Source organism: Callithrix jacchus, chromosome 22, assembly GCF_049354715.1.
Source record: "Callithrix jacchus isolate 240 chromosome 22, calJac240_pri, whole genome shotgun sequence".
Taxonomy (NCBI): domain Eukaryota; kingdom Metazoa; phylum Chordata; class Mammalia; order Primates; family Cebidae; genus Callithrix; species Callithrix jacchus.
In genome coordinates, this window is record NC_133523.1 from 44,964,806 (window position 1) to 44,981,415 (window position 16,610).

Genomic DNA, 16,610 nt, shown 5'->3' on the forward strand with positions numbered 1-16,610 from the left:
ACGGTGGCTCACGCCTGTAAACCCAGCACTTTGGGAGGCCGAGGTGGGTGGGTCACCTGAGGTCAGGAATTCTAGACCATCCCGGCCAACATGGTGAAATCCCGTCTCTACTAAAAATACAAAAATTAGCCAGGTGTAGGGGTGGGCCCCTGTAATCCCAGCTACTTGGGAGGCTGAGGCAGGAGAACCACTTGAACCCAGGAGGCGGAGGTTGCAGTGAGCTGAGATCAAGGCATTGCACTCCAGCCTGGGTGACAAGAGTGAAACTCTGTCTCAAAACAATGACAGCAACAACACCCACAAAAACAGCACCCCTGCCCACACCCACCACTCTCACAGCTGTTCCTCCCATCCCAGTCCCTCAAGGATGAGCACTTGAGTAGTTTCACATCAGTTTTATTCGACCCCAGAAAGTTGCTCTAATGGAGATTCCATTTTTCTAACAACCTGCCAGGCAGATGGGGACTTGAGTCCTCTCAGCTCCCTCCCACAGGCCCCCTTCTTCCTCCTTCTAGCTTAGGACGAGGAGTCAGCCTCCCGCCCAACCCAGAGTCCAGAACTGACCCCTTCATTCCCCTAGGAACCAGGATTTCAGGCCTCTAGACCCTCCTCCTCCTCTTCAGTGGCCTCACTTTAACTTCCAGATGAAGTTGGGGGGGACACAATCGGGCTTAGTGGGGTGTAGACAGGCGCCGACATTCATGCATCCGGTAGGCGCACATGTAGAAAATCCCTGCATGAGAAAAAGTTACAGTTGACCCCCAAAACTCCTCCCAGCCCCATTTCCACCCCAAGAGAGCCCAACACTCTATTCCCTTTCTCCCTGGGTATCCACAGCCCCCAGACTCCAGAGGCCTGGAGTCTCGTCCTGACCCAGTGCTGTGGGACCCAGGTGAGACACCCTATCATCTTGCTACTGGATCTGCTGCCCATCCTGCCCCGGACACTGACCTTCCTGCCCCTTGTCCCCAGTACCTGCAAAGAAGGTCATGAGCACTGCCACCCAGCCCAGGATGTAGGACCAGGAAAAGCGCCAATCCCCAAAGCGGCGGCCCAGGAAGCTGACGGTGACTCCAGTGTAGATGCCCAAGGCCAACAAGACAAAAAGGGCTGGGGAGAGAGGGCGGTAGGACACAGGTGGGACTAAGGCTGGGTGTGGTTTTGGAGACCGGCAGGGAACTAACGATGGGGGTGGGGAGTAAGATTAGGGAAAGGGGTCGAAGTAAGTTGTGGATGAGGATAAGAGTGAGGATGGGGGTTGAGTTGAAAGTAGGGGTAGGCCGGGCGCGGTGGCTCACGCCTGTAATCCCAGCACTTTGGGAGGCCGAGGCGAGTGGATCTCGAGGTCAAGAGATCGAGACCATCCTGGTCAACATGGTAAAACCCTGTCTCTACTAAAAACACAAAAAATAGCTGGGCATGGTGGCACATGCCTGTAATTCCAGCTACTCAGGAGGCTGAGGCAGGAGAATTGCCTGAACCCAGGAGGTGGAGGCTGTGGTGAGCCGAGATCGCACCATTGCACTCCAGCCTGGGTAACAAGAGCGAAACTCCGTCTCAAAAAAAAAAAAAAAAAAAAGAAAGCAGGGGTAAAGATGATTGGGGGATAGGGTTGGGATGGGGTTTCTGCTTTGTATTATAACTGGCCATTGTCTCTGGTTCCTGGGAGGGAGAATCCATATTTGGAACTTCCTGAATAATAGGAGCATCTTTGTTATTCTTGAGCCTCTTGGGCCCAACCTGAATTTATGTAATGAATGAGATGACTCAGCGTTGGGTGTGATCTTCAGAAAGACCAACCAGGCCGGACACAGTGGCTAATACCTGTAATCCCAGCGCACTCTGGGAGGCTGAGTCGGGCGGATCCCAAGGTCAGGAGTTCCAGACCAGCCTGGCCAACATGGTGAAACTCGATGTCTACCAAAAATACAAAAACTGGCCTTGAGTGGTGGCAGGCGCCTGTAGTCCCAGCTATTTGGGAGACCGAGGCAGGAGAATTGCTTGAACCCAGGAGGTGAAGGTTGCAGTGAGCTGAGATCATGCCACTGTACTCCAGCCTGGGCCACAGAATGAGAATCTGTCTCAAAAATAGCAAAGTATCTCACTTGAGTGAGTTAAAAATAAAAATAAAAAATAACAAAGAAACCCAAAAATTAGCTGGGTATGGTGGTGGACACCTGTAATCCCAGTTACTCAGGAGGCTGAGACAGGAGAATCACTTGAACCTGGGAGGTGGATGTTGCAGTGAGCTGAGATCACAGCACTGCACTCCGGCCTGGGTGACAGATCGAGACCCCATCTCAAAAAAGGAAAAGGAAGGCAGGCAGGAAGGAAGAAAGGAAGGAAGGGGAAGGGACGGAGGGAGGGAGGGAGGGAGGGAGGGAGGCCAACCACGATGTTAGAGGGTTGGGACTCTGAACCACTTGATATGGGGAAGAAAGGAACCTGGAAACTGAGTTCAATCACTGGCTAATGATTCAATCAGTCATGCCTGTTTAACAAGACTCCAATAAAAACCTCTGGATACCGAAGCTCAGTGGGGCCCCCCATTGGTGAAACCATCTGTGTGCTGGGAGGGTGACCCCTGGTTCCACAGGAAGAGGGCTTGGAAGCTCTGCATTTTGGCCTTTCCTAGACTCTGCCCTCTGTGTCTCTTCATTTGCCTGGGCCTGAGTTGTGTCCTCTATCATGGAACCATCATTGTAAGTATCGCACTTCCAGCAAATTTTTGAATCTGAGTGGGTCTTGGGAGCCAATGGATCAAACACATGGGTGGCCCAGGGACCCCACTGGCAGCTTGTATCTGAGGTGGAGGCATCTTGCTAGGGACTGTGCTCTTAACCTTTGGAGTCTGACACTAATTTTAGGTGAATAGTACCAGAACTGAACTGTAGAACACCAGCTGGTGTCGGAATAGACTGGAACTAGTCATGAGGTTGGTTTTGGGTGTGGGGTTGGGATTAGGGTGGGGTGGGACTGAGTGTGAGGAGGAGTAAGGGGTGAGAACGGTGTTGAGGGGTGGGGACAGATTGGGGTTTGAGATGAGAGTAAGGAGAGGGATAGGGAGAGGGTGGGCTTACTCACTTGAGGCAAAAAACACGATGCCAGCAGAGAAGGGCCGGGAGATTCGGGAGAAGGTAGGCTGCTGAGCGAACGCCATGATGCCCATGATGATGCCAGAGGTGGCGCATAGGGCGGACAGGATCATGAAGGCCCGAGTGGCATTCCAGTATGCTGTGAGGGCACCCCATGGTCACTCCCATGCCTCCGCTGCTCCAAGTAAGATCTGCTGCTCCCTCTAAGATGAAAATGCCTTGCCCCTTTCTATATTCCTAACCCAGCTTGTCCTTCCCTTCTTTGTAAATGCCCTCTTCTTCACCTGGCAAACTCCTACTTATACTCCAAAGCCGAGCTGCCAAGACCCCTCCTCTAGGGAGGATCTACCCACCCCTCAGTCATTATCTTCACCCATGGCTAAGGCTTGTGACTCTGTCTGTCTCTCCCTCCAGCCTGATAGCTCCTTGAGGACAGGCACTGGGTTGGTTCTGTGTCACAAACACCCCACCACACATTTGGTTTGCATTCTGGCCTCAGGAAATGTTTGTTGAATGAATGAATGAATGGTGATTCCCTATGTTTTTCTGCTAATTACTATTCTCTCTCTCTCTCTCTCTCTTTTTTTAGAGACTGAGTCTTGCTCTCACTTGGGCAGCACATATACTAAAATTGGAACAATACAGAGAAGATTAGCACGGCCCCTGCGCAAGGATGACACGCAGATTCCCAAAGTGTTCCATATTTTTTTTAATTAAAAAAAAAATAAATAAATAAAAATAAAAAAGGGACTGAGTCTCCCTCTGTCACCCAAGCTGAAATGCAGTGGCACAATCTCTGCGCACTGCAGCCTCCGCCTCCGGAGTTCAAGCAGTTCTCCTGCCTCAGGTCCGGAGTAGCTGGGAGTATAGGTGTGTGCCACCATGCCCAGATATTTTTTGTGTTTCTAGTAGAGACAGGGTTTCACCACTGGTCAGGAGGATCACCTGAGGTCAGGAGTTCAAGATCAGCCTGGCCAACATGGTGAAACCTCATCTCTAATAAAAATACAAAAATTAGCCAGGTGTGATGGCAGGCACCCGTAATCCCAGCTACTGGGGAAGCTGAGGCAGAAGAATCACTTGAACCCATGAGGTGGAGGTTGCAGTGAGCCAAGATTGTGCCACTACACTCTAGCCTGGGCAACAGAGAAAGACTCCATCTCAAAACAAAAGAAAGCATAAAACAAAGAATGATGTCCTTATAAAAAGGGGAATCTGGACACAGACATGCTCTCAGGAAAAACGCCATGTGTGAGGAAGGTTGGAATCGGGATGGTGCATCTCCAAACCAAGGAATACCAAAGATTCCCAGAAAAATCACCAGTAGCCAGGGAGAGGGGGACATGGAACAGATTGTCCCTCACAGCCCTCAGAAGGGACTGATTCTGCCCACATCTTCATCTTGGGCTTTTGGCCTCCAGAACTGTGGGACAACACGTTGCTGTTTTCAAGCCACCCAGTCTGTGGGGCTTTGACATGGCAGCCCTGGCACGCTAATTCAGGCTGGTCATGGTGGCTCAGGCCTAGAATCCCAGCACTGTGGGAGGCCGAAGCAGGAAGATTGCTTGAGGCCAGGAGGGTTTTTAAAAGTATTTACATCTTATTATTATGTTTTGAGACAGGGTCTTACTCTGTCGCCCAGGCTAGAGTGTAGTGGCTCCATCTTAGCTCACTGCAACCTTGAACTTTCGGGCTCAAGTGATCCTCCCATTTCAGCCTCCTGGGCAGCTGGGGCCACAGGAGCACACCACCATGCCCAGCTAATTTTTTATTTTTTGTTGAGATGGGATATCCCTATGTTGCATAGGCTGGTCTCAAACTCCCGGGCTCAAGTGATCCTCCTACCTCAGCCTCCCGACGTGCTGGGATTACAGGCTGAGCCACCATGTCCATCCGAAGCCAGGAGTTCAAAACAAGATTGGGCAACACAGCGAGATGCTGTCTCCACAAAAATCAAATCAAATGAAATAATGAGGCTGAGTGCGGTGGCCCATGCCTGAAATCCCAGCACTTTGGAAGGCTGAGGCAGAGATCACCTGAGGTCGGCAGTTCAAGACCAGCCTGGCCAACATGATGAAACCCTGTCTTTACTAAAAATACAAAAATTAGCTGGGTGAGGTGGCGCATGTCTGCAGTCCCAGCTACTCAGGATGCTGAGGCAGGAGAATCACTTAAACCCAGAAAGAGGAGGTTGCGGTGAGCCAGAATTGCACCATCACACTCCAGCCTGGGTGACAATAGCGAAATTCCACCTCAATTAAAAAAAAAGAGGCTAGGCACAGTGGCTCATGCCTGTAATCCCAGCACTGTGGGAGGCCAAGGCAGGGGGATCATGAGGTCAAGAGATCGAGACCATTGTGGCCAACATGGTGAAACCTCATCTCTACTAAAAATATAAAAATTAGCTGGGCGTGGTGACACATGTCTGTAGTCCCAGCTATTCGGGAAGTGGAGGCAGGAAAATCACTTGAACCCAGGAGGCAGAGGTTGCAGTGAGCTGAAATCACACCATTGCACTCCAGCCTGGGTGAGAATAGTGAAACTCCATCTCAATTAAAACAAACAAACAAAAGAAATACTGAATACAGGTATCTCTGGGTGTTTAAGAGTCTGGAGGACTTATGGGGCACGTTACAGTTTATTTGTTTCCCATAGTTACGCTAAGAGTGAAAAATGCAAATGGCTTTGAGGCCTGGCTTCAGTTGTGATCAGGGCAGGGGATCTTGGGGGTCACAACCAGCTGGGGTGGAGGGAGGGATGAACTGGCCATGTGTGCCCCACATATTGATTGCCAGTGTACTGCCTATCAGTCTATCATCACAGAAAACTTTTCCTGTTCACATTGTCATGTGGTTTCTGTTTCTTGAAGGAAGCATCATAGCTGCTGCTCATACCCAGCTGACATGTGGTCCTTGTGGCATGAAAGTTCGGATTTTATTTTTTCCGAAAAGAGCTGCAAATCCAGATTTTTAGGTTAAAAACTCCAGATTTTTAAATACCAGCAACTGGCCAGGCACGGTGGCTCACTCCTATAATCAATCCGAGCACTTTGGGAGACTGAGGTGGGTGGATCACTTGAGGTCAGGAGTTCAAGACCAGCTTGGCCAACATGGTGAAACCCTGTCTCTGCTAAAAATACAGAAATTAGCTGGGCGTGGTGGGAAGTGCCTGTAATTCCAGCTATTTGGGAGGCTGAGGCAGGAGAGAATTGCTTGAACCTATGAGGCAGAAGTTGCAGTGAGCCGAGATCATGCCACTGCACTCCAGCCTGCATGACAGAGAAAGGCTCTGTCTCAAAAATAAATAAATAAAAAATATTCATTCATTCATTCATTCATTCATTAATAATATAGAATACATTGAGTATTACTACTAGTACTATTAATAATAATACCTGGCATTTATTGAGTGCTTACTATGCCCTACGTGCTATTCTAAGCACTTTACATGGATAATCTCCCTCCCATCTCCTAACAACACTAAGGGTAGTTCAGTTGTATGTAAGAATGAGACATGAGGCCAAGCACAGTGGCTCAGGCCTGTAATCCCAGTACTTTGGGAGGCCAAGGCAGGTGGATAACGAGGTCGGGGGTTCAAGACCAGCCTGACCAAGATGGTGAAACCCCATCTCTACTAAAAATACAAAAATTAGCCAGGCACAGTGACATGCACATGTAATCCCAGTTACTCAGGAGGCTGAGGCAGGAGAATCACTTGAACCCAGGAGGTGGAGGTTGCAATGAGCCGAGATTGTGCCACTGCACCTCAGCCTGGGTGACAGAGTGAGACTCTGTCTCAAAAAAAAAAAAAGAATGAGACATGAGATTTGACCTCAAAACTCACACATCCACTTGAGTAGTTGAGGGGAAGAGCTGAGCCCCACTGTGCTGGATGTGACAGGCACAGGAGACTTAGCCCACCCGTCTCACCAGGCAAAGCCTGAGAGAGAGGCAGTATGATCCCTGTTTCCTGGAGGGGTAGACTGAGGCAGGGAGAAGTGGAAAGGCTTGCCTGGAGCCACAAGCTTCAGAGTCAGGTCTGACTCCACACTTCCTTCTCATTTCTGGCTGTGTCACTCCGGACACCTCTACCTTTCTCCTGCCTCACACTGGGAATTCCCTGAGCGACAGCCCTGAGTCACCTGTCTTATCTCTCCCCAGGATGCAGGAGACAGGGAGGCTTGGTGAAGGTCTTCCGTTTTTTGTTTTCTTTTTTTTTTGTTTGTTTGTTGCTTTTTCCTTTTTTTCATTTTCCTTGTTTTTTGTTTTCTTTTTCTTTCTTTCATTTGTTTGTTCTTTCTTTCCCTCCCTCCCTCCCTTCCTTCCTTTCCTTCTTTCTTTCTTTCTTTTGACAGTCTTGCACTATTGTCCAGACTAGAGTGCAATGGTGCAATCTCGGCTCACTGGAACCTCTGCCTTCTGGGTTCAGGCAATTCTTCCTGCCTCAGCCTCCCGAGTAGTTGGAATTACAGGCGCCCACCACCACACCCGGCTAATTTTTGTATTTTTAATAGAGATGGGGTTTCACCATGTTGGCCAGGCTGGTCTTGAACTCCTGAACTCAGGTGATCCCCACCTTGGCCTCCCAAAGTGCTGGGATTACAGGCGTGAGCCACCATGAAGGCCTTCCGTTGGACAATATCACAACCACAAAACCGAAAACTTCAGGAACATGCCTCAGTCCTCTGGATTCTTGGGTATTTGTCAAAACAGCTGGCTTAATTTGCTCACCAACTGTAATTCACTCACCAAAATTAGAGCAGGAGCCTTAACTTGCTCCCCAGGGACCAAACCCAAGTGCAGATGGGTTTTATTGGGTCTGCTTGGTGTTTTTAAAGTTTCTGAATTAGTTGCCGGTATGTATGTATGTACGTATGTATGTATTTTGAGTTAGAGTCTCGCTCTGTGGCCCAGGTTAGAGTGTAGTGGCACAATCTCGGCTCACTGCAACCTCTGACTCCCAGGTTCAAGCGATTCTCTCCTACCTCGGCCAGGTTCAAGCAATTCTCTTGATGCCAACTGAACCCACTGCAACCTCCGCCTCCCAGGTTCAAGCAATTCTCCTGCCTCAGCCTCCTGTAATTCTCCTGGGATTACAGGTGCGCACCACCGTGCCCAGCTAATTTTTGTGTTTTTAGTAGAGACAGGGTTTCACCTTTTTTGCCAGGCTGATTTCAAACTCCTGACCTCAGGTGATCTGCCCACCTTGGCCTCCCAGAGTGCTGGGATTATAGGTGTGAGCCACCACGCCCGGCCAAATTTATTGACATATCATATAACAAGTGTACAATATAATATGCTCTACATTATATATTAATTTATTATAAAATATATTGTATAATATATACATTATTAATTTATTATACAAGACATAGCATAATATATGCTATCAGCTAATGAATATGTAATATAATGGATTCTACATTATATATTACATACAATATATTATATATGCATTATATAATATGTAGCATATTATATACAATATATTATGTATTAGTAATTTATTATATAATATAGGTGCATGTATATATACTATATTGTATATTGTTAATGTATATATGTAATAAGTGTGCTATAATATGCTCACATTATATATTACATTATATATTGCATATATTATACATTATGTTATATGTAATAATATAAATTGCATATATTATAATGTAGTATATATTCACTTATTAATATATTAGAGATGCTATGTAGCATGCGATATACTATATATCTCTATGTATCTCTCTCTATGGTCTGGAGCACCGTAAGTAGGAAAAAACACTTTACTCAGTATTTAGCAAATTCAGGGCCCATATTTCTTCTGTATCCCCCAGTACCTAACATAGTTCTTGGTCCATAGTAGATATTTGGAAAATGCTGCTCCGTGACAGTACCCCAACTGCTGTACATGACACCTTTGAGGCGTCAAAAAATGCCACCTCTCCCAGCTTAACCTCTAAACCAGCACCCCAATAACAGCAGCTAGAAAGCAACCCTGAAGTCCCAGTCCTGCCCCCCTCCATGCTGAGTGACCTTGGACTGCTCCCTTTCCCTCTTTGAGCCGCAGAGTTCTCCATCTGGAATACAGGTGTCCTTGGGCCCCGAGGTTCGCCCTGCTCTTTACCCAGGTGCGGCCTGGACCCTGGCCGGGGGGCTCACCGATGCTCTCTGTCTGCACGTAGCACTTGCTGCCCAGGCAGTACCGCCACAGGCCCTGGTGGGCGAAGGAGCCTGACAGCCGGTACTGCATCCAGTGGTCTGTTGCTGTGGCCACCACCAGGAGGATGGTCCCCACCCAGGCACAGAACAGGCCACCACCCATGAAGCTGTACATGGTGATCTGTGGGGAAGGGGAGAGATGGGGTTGGGAGCTGAATTCCTGGGACTTGATGGAGGAAGGAACCGGGGGAAGAGAGGGCTCGGGAATGGAATGCCGGGTGCCTGGGAGAAAGAGATGGAGACCTAGACGCCTGGGTCCTGGGAGAGGAGGGGACTGGGGGCCTGGACTCCTAGGTCTGAGGGAGGAGGATGGTAGGGATCCTGGAAAGATGAGAGGGAGGAGGGGCTGGATCCTTGGAGCCTTGCATCCTGAGAAAGAGAGGGCAGGGGCCAGGTTCAGAGCAAGGAATAGGCTGGAGGCCTAGATTCCTGAGTCCTAGGGGAGGAGGGGCCCAGGGACCTGGATTCCTGGGTGCTGGGTAAGGAAGGAGCTAGGAGATAGCAGGTGGGACATCAGGTCCTGGGAGAAGAAAGAGCTGGGGCTCCAGACTCCTGGGACTTGGGAAAGAGGGGGCTACAGCTCCCATGCCTGGTGCCTACCTGAGTGGCAGAGCCTGCCGAGCCCTCCTTCTGCCACAGCCCCTCTGTGCAGACTGAGCTGAGCCTGGGCACTGGCCTCTTGGCCCCCTTAGGTTCTCCTAATCCCTTAAGCCTCCCTATACAATGGTCCCACGACCCAGCAGCTTCCAGCAGGCAGAAATGCAGCGGTGGCAGAGGCCTCAAATGGAATTCGCTGAAGCAGGCATCCAGGGGGTTCCCTGCCCCCAACCGCTGCTCACTGACCTCTGTGAACCTCCCCTGGACACACTCCATTATCGCCAGCCTTGTTCACAGCAATCCTGGCTTTGGCCGAGCTGTGTAAGTGCGCATGCACACACAGACACAGACACACAAGATACAGGGACAATCACGTGTTTATTGTTCAACCAGGGCTTCCTACCTGAAGAGCAGGCAGTGGGGTCAGGGGGAGTCACAGGTGTCTGGATGTGTTGGACGAGTGGGCTTCTTTGTGGGGTGGCATCATGGGGCTATCACAGTTGGGGCTGGGACAGGAAGGAAGATGAGGATGGACAGAGTTGTGGCTGAGGTTGAGGATGGGGCTCTTCAGGGCTGTAGTTTCAGAGGACATTAAACATGGGCTGATGAGAAAGGGGTTGGTAACGAGGGTGGGTTTGGGTTGAGGCGCAGAAGCGGAGCTGGGATTGGGGACAGGGATGGGAATGAATGGACTTGGGAATAGGGTGTTGAGAGTGGGGAAAAGAGAGGCAGAGTGGCTTTGGACTTAGGAAGAGGGTAGGGGACAGGGTTGGAGGAGCACTGGGGGTCGCGAATCAGGCAAGGATTGTGATTGTGGTTGGGGATGGCACTGGGCATGGGGTTGAGGCCATCAAGGAGACAGGCCTGGCATGGCGTTCAAGGTTTTCTTCTGGCTTGGGATTCTAAGTCGAGTGACTTAGGTCAGGTTCACCAAGTGGCTCACAGGAACTATTCCTGGGACCATGGTTTGGGGGACAGAGAAGGATGGGAACAAGATGTTTCTTGGGGTTCTTCTGACAGAGCTGAGGTCACTCCGGGCTCCAGGGAAAGCCTCCTGGGTGACTGTGATACCAGGTGCTGGACCCTCTGGGATCCTAGTACTCTGTTTCCCAGTCCTCAGCAGCTGGTGGTGTTTCCAGGGGTGGATTTGGATCTTGAGCTTCCTTCTTCCCATCCTGGGCAGATGGTGTTGGTGGTGAGGGCAGCGTCATTGGCGGGGTCCTGGGGCCAGCCCCAAGGCCCCCCGCCCGGCCCCTTTCTGGCTGCTCAGCTCTCCCGGGACCCCATCGATGTGGGCCCCGGCCCCAGCCTGGCCTGTGCCTGACTTCCCAGCCCCCGCGTCCCCTTGAAGGCCTCCTGACTGTGCCTGGCTGGGTGTGGCCTGCCTGGGGATAGCAGGGGCAAGAGGGCAAGGACTGTTGGAGGGTGTAGACCCCAAGCAGGGCACTGTGCAGGAGGCAGGAGAGGGTGTCCAGGCGTATGGGCACGGTGACAGAGGCCACGCTCTCTGGGAGCCCCAGGTGGGTGGGGTCTGTGACGTCCAGGAGTGGCAGGGCTGGGACAGTTGAAGTGGTCCATGGCTCAGTCCCAGATGATGGCAGGGACAGGTTGTTCCTACAAAGGCAAAAAGACACATCAGTGGGACTCAGCCTCTCCTTACTTCCTTCCTTCTTGCTGCTGGGCTGTCTCTGGACCTCTGCCGAGAGTAGCCATCTCTCTCCATCCTCAGTGTCCCCCTGGGACTTCCTCACCCGCTTGTCTTTTTCTTTCTTTTTTTTTTTTTTTTGAGACGGAGTTTCACTCTTGTTACCCAGGCTGGAGTGCAATGGCGCAATCTCGGCTCACCGCAACCTCTGCCTCCTGGGTTCAGGCAATTCCCCTGCCTGAGCCTCCTGAGTAGCTGGGATTACAGGCACGTGCCACCATGCCCAGCTATTTTTTTTTTTTTTTATATTTTTAGTAGAGACGGGGTTTCACCATATTGACCAGGATGGTCTCGATCTCTTGACCTCGTGATCCACCCGCCTCGGCCTCCCAAAGTGCTGGGATTACAGGCTTGAGCCACCGCGCCCGGCCTTTTTCTTTCTAATCTGTATCTCTCTATAGAGAAACAAACAGCTCTGCCATTAACTTCAGCATCAGACAAGTCGGTTCCAATTTCTGGTTGCCTCGCTTATGGCGACGTATCTTTGGACAAGTCGTTTTCCTATTCCAAACCTTGTTTATCGCCACAGATGGCTCTGGGTGGTATCAAAGGTGGGTATGACAGGGCTGGGTCTGGTAAGTGCTAAAACAGTGGACAGCTACGATTTCTCTAGCCCTCTGGTGGTCCCTGGAGTCTTCACATTTCTTGGTGTATTCTTTAAAATGTCTGTTTGGGCCGGGTGCAGTGGCTCACGCCTCTAATCCTAGCACTCTGGGAGGCCGAGGTGGGCGGATCACCTGAAGTCAGGAGTTCGAGACCAGCCTGGCCAAGATGGTGAAACCCTGTTTCTACTCAAAATACAAAAATCAGCTGGGCCTGGTGTCACATGCCTGTAATCCCAGCTACTGGGGAGGCTGAGGCAGAAGAATCTCTTGAACCCGGGAGGTTGCAGTGAGCCAAGATCAGGTCACCGCCCTCCAGCCCGGGTGCAAGACAGTGTAAGACTCCATCTTGGGGGGGGAGGGCGGGGAACAAAATAAACAAAAAAAAATTTTCTGTCTGATGAGTATCCGTTTCTAGCTCTCCGCCTGTTTCTAAATATCTCGTTCAACTCTTTCACCAAGATTCTGTTTCTAGGACGGTACTTGGGACTTTTTTGTTTTTTCTGATTCTCTACGCGGGTCTGCTTAGCGCGCATTTCCCTCGGGTTTTCTCTATCTCCTCCTCTCTCTGGGTCTCTGTGCCCCTTCTCAGGAGGTCTTCGTTGGTCTCACCTTTCGGGCCCCGCCCCATCCTTCGGCTGTTCCATCTCCACTGTGATCCTTAGAAGTCTCTTCTAGCAACTTCGCCTCCGAGATCCTTCCAGGGCCCGGGAAGGTTGGGGAGTGGCCCAGGCCGAGAGAGGCGGGGCTTGGCCGGGTTCGAAACGGGGCGTGGCTCGCGGAGTGCTCCAGAACCCGGAAAGAAAGAGCGCAGGCCGGAACCTGGCTCTAGCTCCCCAGGACCGCTACCTCAGGCCTCCAGGCCCTCTTCAGCCCCTCCTCCCTTAGACCCAGGAGTCCAGATCCAGCTCCTCCCCACTCATACCCCAGAGTCCAGATCCCCAGCTCCTTCTCCTTCAGACCCAGGAGACCAGATCCAGCCCCTCCTCCCTTAGAACCAGGAGTCCAGATCCCCATCCAGCTCCTCCCCCCTCATACCCCAGAGTCCAGATCTCCAGCTCCTTCTCCTTCAGACCCAGGAGACCAGATCCAGCCCCTCCTCCCTTAGAACCAGGAGTCCAGATCCAGCTCCTCCCCACTCATACCCCAGAGTCCAGATCCCCAGCTCCTTCTCCTTCAGACCCAGGAGACCAGATCCAGCCCCTCCTCCCTTAGAACCAGGAGTCCAGATCCCCATCCAGCTCCTCCCCACTCATACCCCAGAGTCCAGATCTCCAGCTCCTTCTCCTTCAGACCCAGGAGACCAGATCCAGCCCCTCCTCCCTTAGAACCAGGAGTCCAGATCCCCATCCAGCTCCTCCCTACTCATACCCCAGAGTCCAGATCTCCAGCTCCTTCTCCTTCAGACCCAGGAGACCAGATCCAGCCCCTCCTCCCTTAGAACCAGGAGTCCAGATCCCCATCCAGCTCCTCCCCACTCATACCCCAGAGTCCAGATCTCCAGCTCCTTCTCCTTCAGACCCAGGAGACCAGATCCAGCCCCTCCTCCCTTAGAACCAGGAGTCCAGATCCCCATCCAGCTCCTCCCCCCTCAGACCCCAGAGTCCAGATCCCCAGCTCCTCCTCCTTCAGACCCAGGAGACCAGATCCAGCCCCTCCTCCCTTAGAACCAGGAGTCCAGATCCCCACCCAGCTCCTCCCCACTCAGACCCCAGAGTCCAGATCCCCAGCTCCTCCTCCTTCAGACCCAGGAGACCAGATCCAGTCCCTCCTCCCTTAGAACCAGGAGTCCAGATCCCCACCCAGCTCCTCCCCACTCAGACCCCAGAGTCCAGATCCCCAGCTCCTCCTCCTTCAGACCCAGGAGACCAGATCCAGCCCCTCCTCCCTTAGAACCAGCAGTCCAGATCCCCACCCAGCTCCTCCCCACTCATACCCCAGAGTCCAGATCCCCAGCTCCTTCTCCTTCAGACCCAGGAGTCCAGATCCAGCTCCTCCCTCAGACCCCAGAGTCCAGATCCCCAGCTCCTCCTCCCTCAGACCCAGGAGACCAGATCCAGCCCCTCCTCCCTTAGAACCAGGAGTCCAGATCCCCATCCAGCTCCTCCCCCTTCAGACCCCAGAGTCCAGATCCCCAGCTCCTCCTCCTTCAGACCCAGGAGACCAGATCCAGCCCCTCCTCCCTTAGAACCAGGAGTCCAGATCCCCATCCAGCTCCTCCCCACTCATACCCCAGAGTCCAGATCCCCAGCTCCTTCTCCTTCAGACCCAGGAGTCCGATCCAGCCCCTCCTCCCTTAGAACCAGCAGTCCAGATCCCCACCCAGCTCCTCCCCACTCAGACTGGAGTCCAGATCCCCAGCTCCTCCTCCTTCAGACCCAGGAGACCAGATCCAGCCCCTCCTCCCTTAGAACCAGGAGTCCAGATCCCCATCCAGCTCCTCCCCACTCAGACTGGAGTCCAGATCCCCAGCTCCTCCTCCTTCAGACCCAGGAGACCAGATCCAGCCCCTCCTCCCTTAGAACCAGGAGTCCAGATCCCCATCCAGCTCCTCCCCCCTCAGAGTCCAGATCCCCAGCTCCTCCTCCCTCAGGCCCGGGAGCCCAGGTTCCTCCAGCCCCTCTTCCCTCAGACCCCCGACTCTGGGTCCCCAGCCCCCTTCCTCTCTCAGATCCAGTAGTCCTGAGACCCTGGCCGCCTCCTCTCTCTCTCTCTGTCTCTATTCCTGCCATATCCTCAAGGCACATTCTTTAGGACTCAAGGGACATTTTAGGTAGGGAAATCTGGACATGTGGACACTCCCCAGGACAGAGGCCATGGTGGATGGTTTGGGAGTCTTAGCCATTCGAGGTGCCATGTCTCTAACTTGCTTTGTAACTCTAGGTCCTAGTCATTATGCCTCAGTTTCTCCATCTGAGAAATGGGGCTAATCTTACTGTCCAGCTTATTGTGATATTATGTGTGAATTAGTAAACAAAGAATCTGGACAATTAGTCTGAACAAATGAGACTTATTGTTAGTGCTGGTAGTTGTGACAGTATTTTGCTGAGAAGCTGTAATTCTTACATGCATTCATTTAAGAAATAGTTATTCAATGCCTGCTATGCTCAGGGCTCCAGGCTGCCCACTGGGGACAGAAGAGATATGGTCCCTACCCTCCGGAAACTTGCATGCTTGTAAGGGAGGCAGACAAGACATCTGTAGCATATATTCTGTAAAATACCTGAAGATGTCAAATTAGGGCAAGGGGGTATAGAGGCACCAAGGCAGGGAGATACAGTAGATAAGGTGATTGGGGCGGAAGCCGGTGGCTCACGCCTGTAATCCCAGCATTCTGGGAAGCCGAGGTGGTTGGATCACTTGAGGTCAGGAGTTTGAGACCAGCCTGGCCAACACGGTGAAACCCCATCTATACTAAAAATACAAAACTTAGCTGGGTGTGGTGGCACATGCCTGTAATCCCAGCTACTCTGGATGCTGAGGCAGGATAATCACTTGAACCCGGGAGGTAGAGGTTGCAGTGAGCTGAGACTGCACCACTGCACTCTAGCCTGGGCAAGAGAGTGATACCCCATCTAAAAAATAATAATAATAAAATAAAATTTAAAAAAATACAAAAATTAGCCGGGCATGGCGACAAGTGCCTGTAGTCCCAGCTACTTGGGAGACTGAGGCAGGAGATTCACTTGAGCCTGGGAAGCAGAGGTTGTAGTGAGCTGAGATAGCACCATTGCACTCCAGCCTGGGCTACAAAGCAAGTCTTCGTCTCAAAAAAAAAAAAAAAAGGAGATAAAGTGGTTAGGAAAGGCTGTTAGGGGAAGACTGGAAGTTGAATATTCCTGGGGAGGGAACAGCTTCTGAAAGTAAAACAAGCATAGTGATTCAGGGACTGGAAAAAATCAGCTAAGTGGAGAGGCACAGGTCTTTATATTTTTAAATAAATGCTTTATTTTGCAATACTTCTTTTGTGTATTTTTTTGAGACAGGGTCTCCCTCTGTCACCCAGGCAGATTGGAGTACAGTGGCGTGATCATGGTTCACTGCAGCCTCAACCTCCCAGGCCCAAACCATCCTCCTCAGCCTTAGCCTCCCGAGTAGCTGGGACCACAGGCGCACACCACCACATGGGATGCCTTATTTAGGCTGGTCTCAAACTCCTGGGTTCAAAACATCCTCCTGCTTTGGACTTCCAAAGTGCCAGGGGATAACAGGCATGAGCCACCATGCTTGGCCTGGAATACTTTTATATTTACAGAGAAGTTACAAAGATAATACAGAGGGTTCCCATCTACTCCTGACTAGCTTCCCCTAATGCTGCCATCTTAAATTGTGGTGGTCCATTACAACTAAGAAACCGACAGGACTACTAGGCAAACTGCAGGCTTTATTTGGATTT

At 51.4% G+C, this 16,610-nt stretch overlaps 2 protein-coding genes and 1 non-coding gene across 4 annotated transcripts; 1 reads left to right on the forward strand and 2 right to left on the reverse strand.

Moving 5' to 3' along the window:
* Positions 1–380: 380 nt before the first annotated feature.
* On the reverse strand, positions 381–9,965 carry LIM2 (lens intrinsic membrane protein 2). Of its 2 annotated transcripts, none has more exons than XM_008988501.5 (5): positions 9,911–9,965; positions 9,251–9,431; positions 3,085–3,234; positions 976–1,110; positions 381–733 (listed from the first exon to the last, which is right to left on the reverse strand). In XM_008988501.5, the coding sequence occupies exons 2-5, from the start codon at positions 9,423–9,425 to the stop codon at positions 672–674; spliced, it is 522 nt and encodes a 173-aa protein (XP_008986749.1). In that variant the 5' UTR covers positions 9,426–9,431; positions 9,911–9,965; the 3' UTR covers positions 381–671. The 2 variants fall into 2 exon arrangements, with proteins under 2 accessions (XP_008986749.1, XP_002762473.1); XM_002762427.5 differs by having other exon boundaries at positions 9,125–9,431.
* LOC118150325 (U6 spliceosomal RNA) lies at positions 3,695–3,803 on the forward strand. The gene has a single exon (XR_004738438.1). It is a non-coding gene; the product is annotated as a U6 spliceosomal RNA (small nuclear RNA).
* Positions 9,966–10,266: 301 nt separating the features above from the next.
* Positions 10,267–14,503, reverse strand: C22H19orf84 (chromosome 22 C19orf84 homolog). Its single transcript, XM_008988502.6, has 2 exons — positions 12,827–14,503; positions 10,267–11,521 (listed from the first exon to the last, which is right to left on the reverse strand). The coding sequence occupies exons 1-2, from the start codon at positions 12,859–12,861 to the stop codon at positions 11,002–11,004; spliced, it is 555 nt and encodes a 184-aa protein (XP_008986750.1). The 5' UTR covers positions 12,862–14,503; the 3' UTR covers positions 10,267–11,001.
* Positions 14,504–16,610: the final 2,107 nt, after the last annotated feature.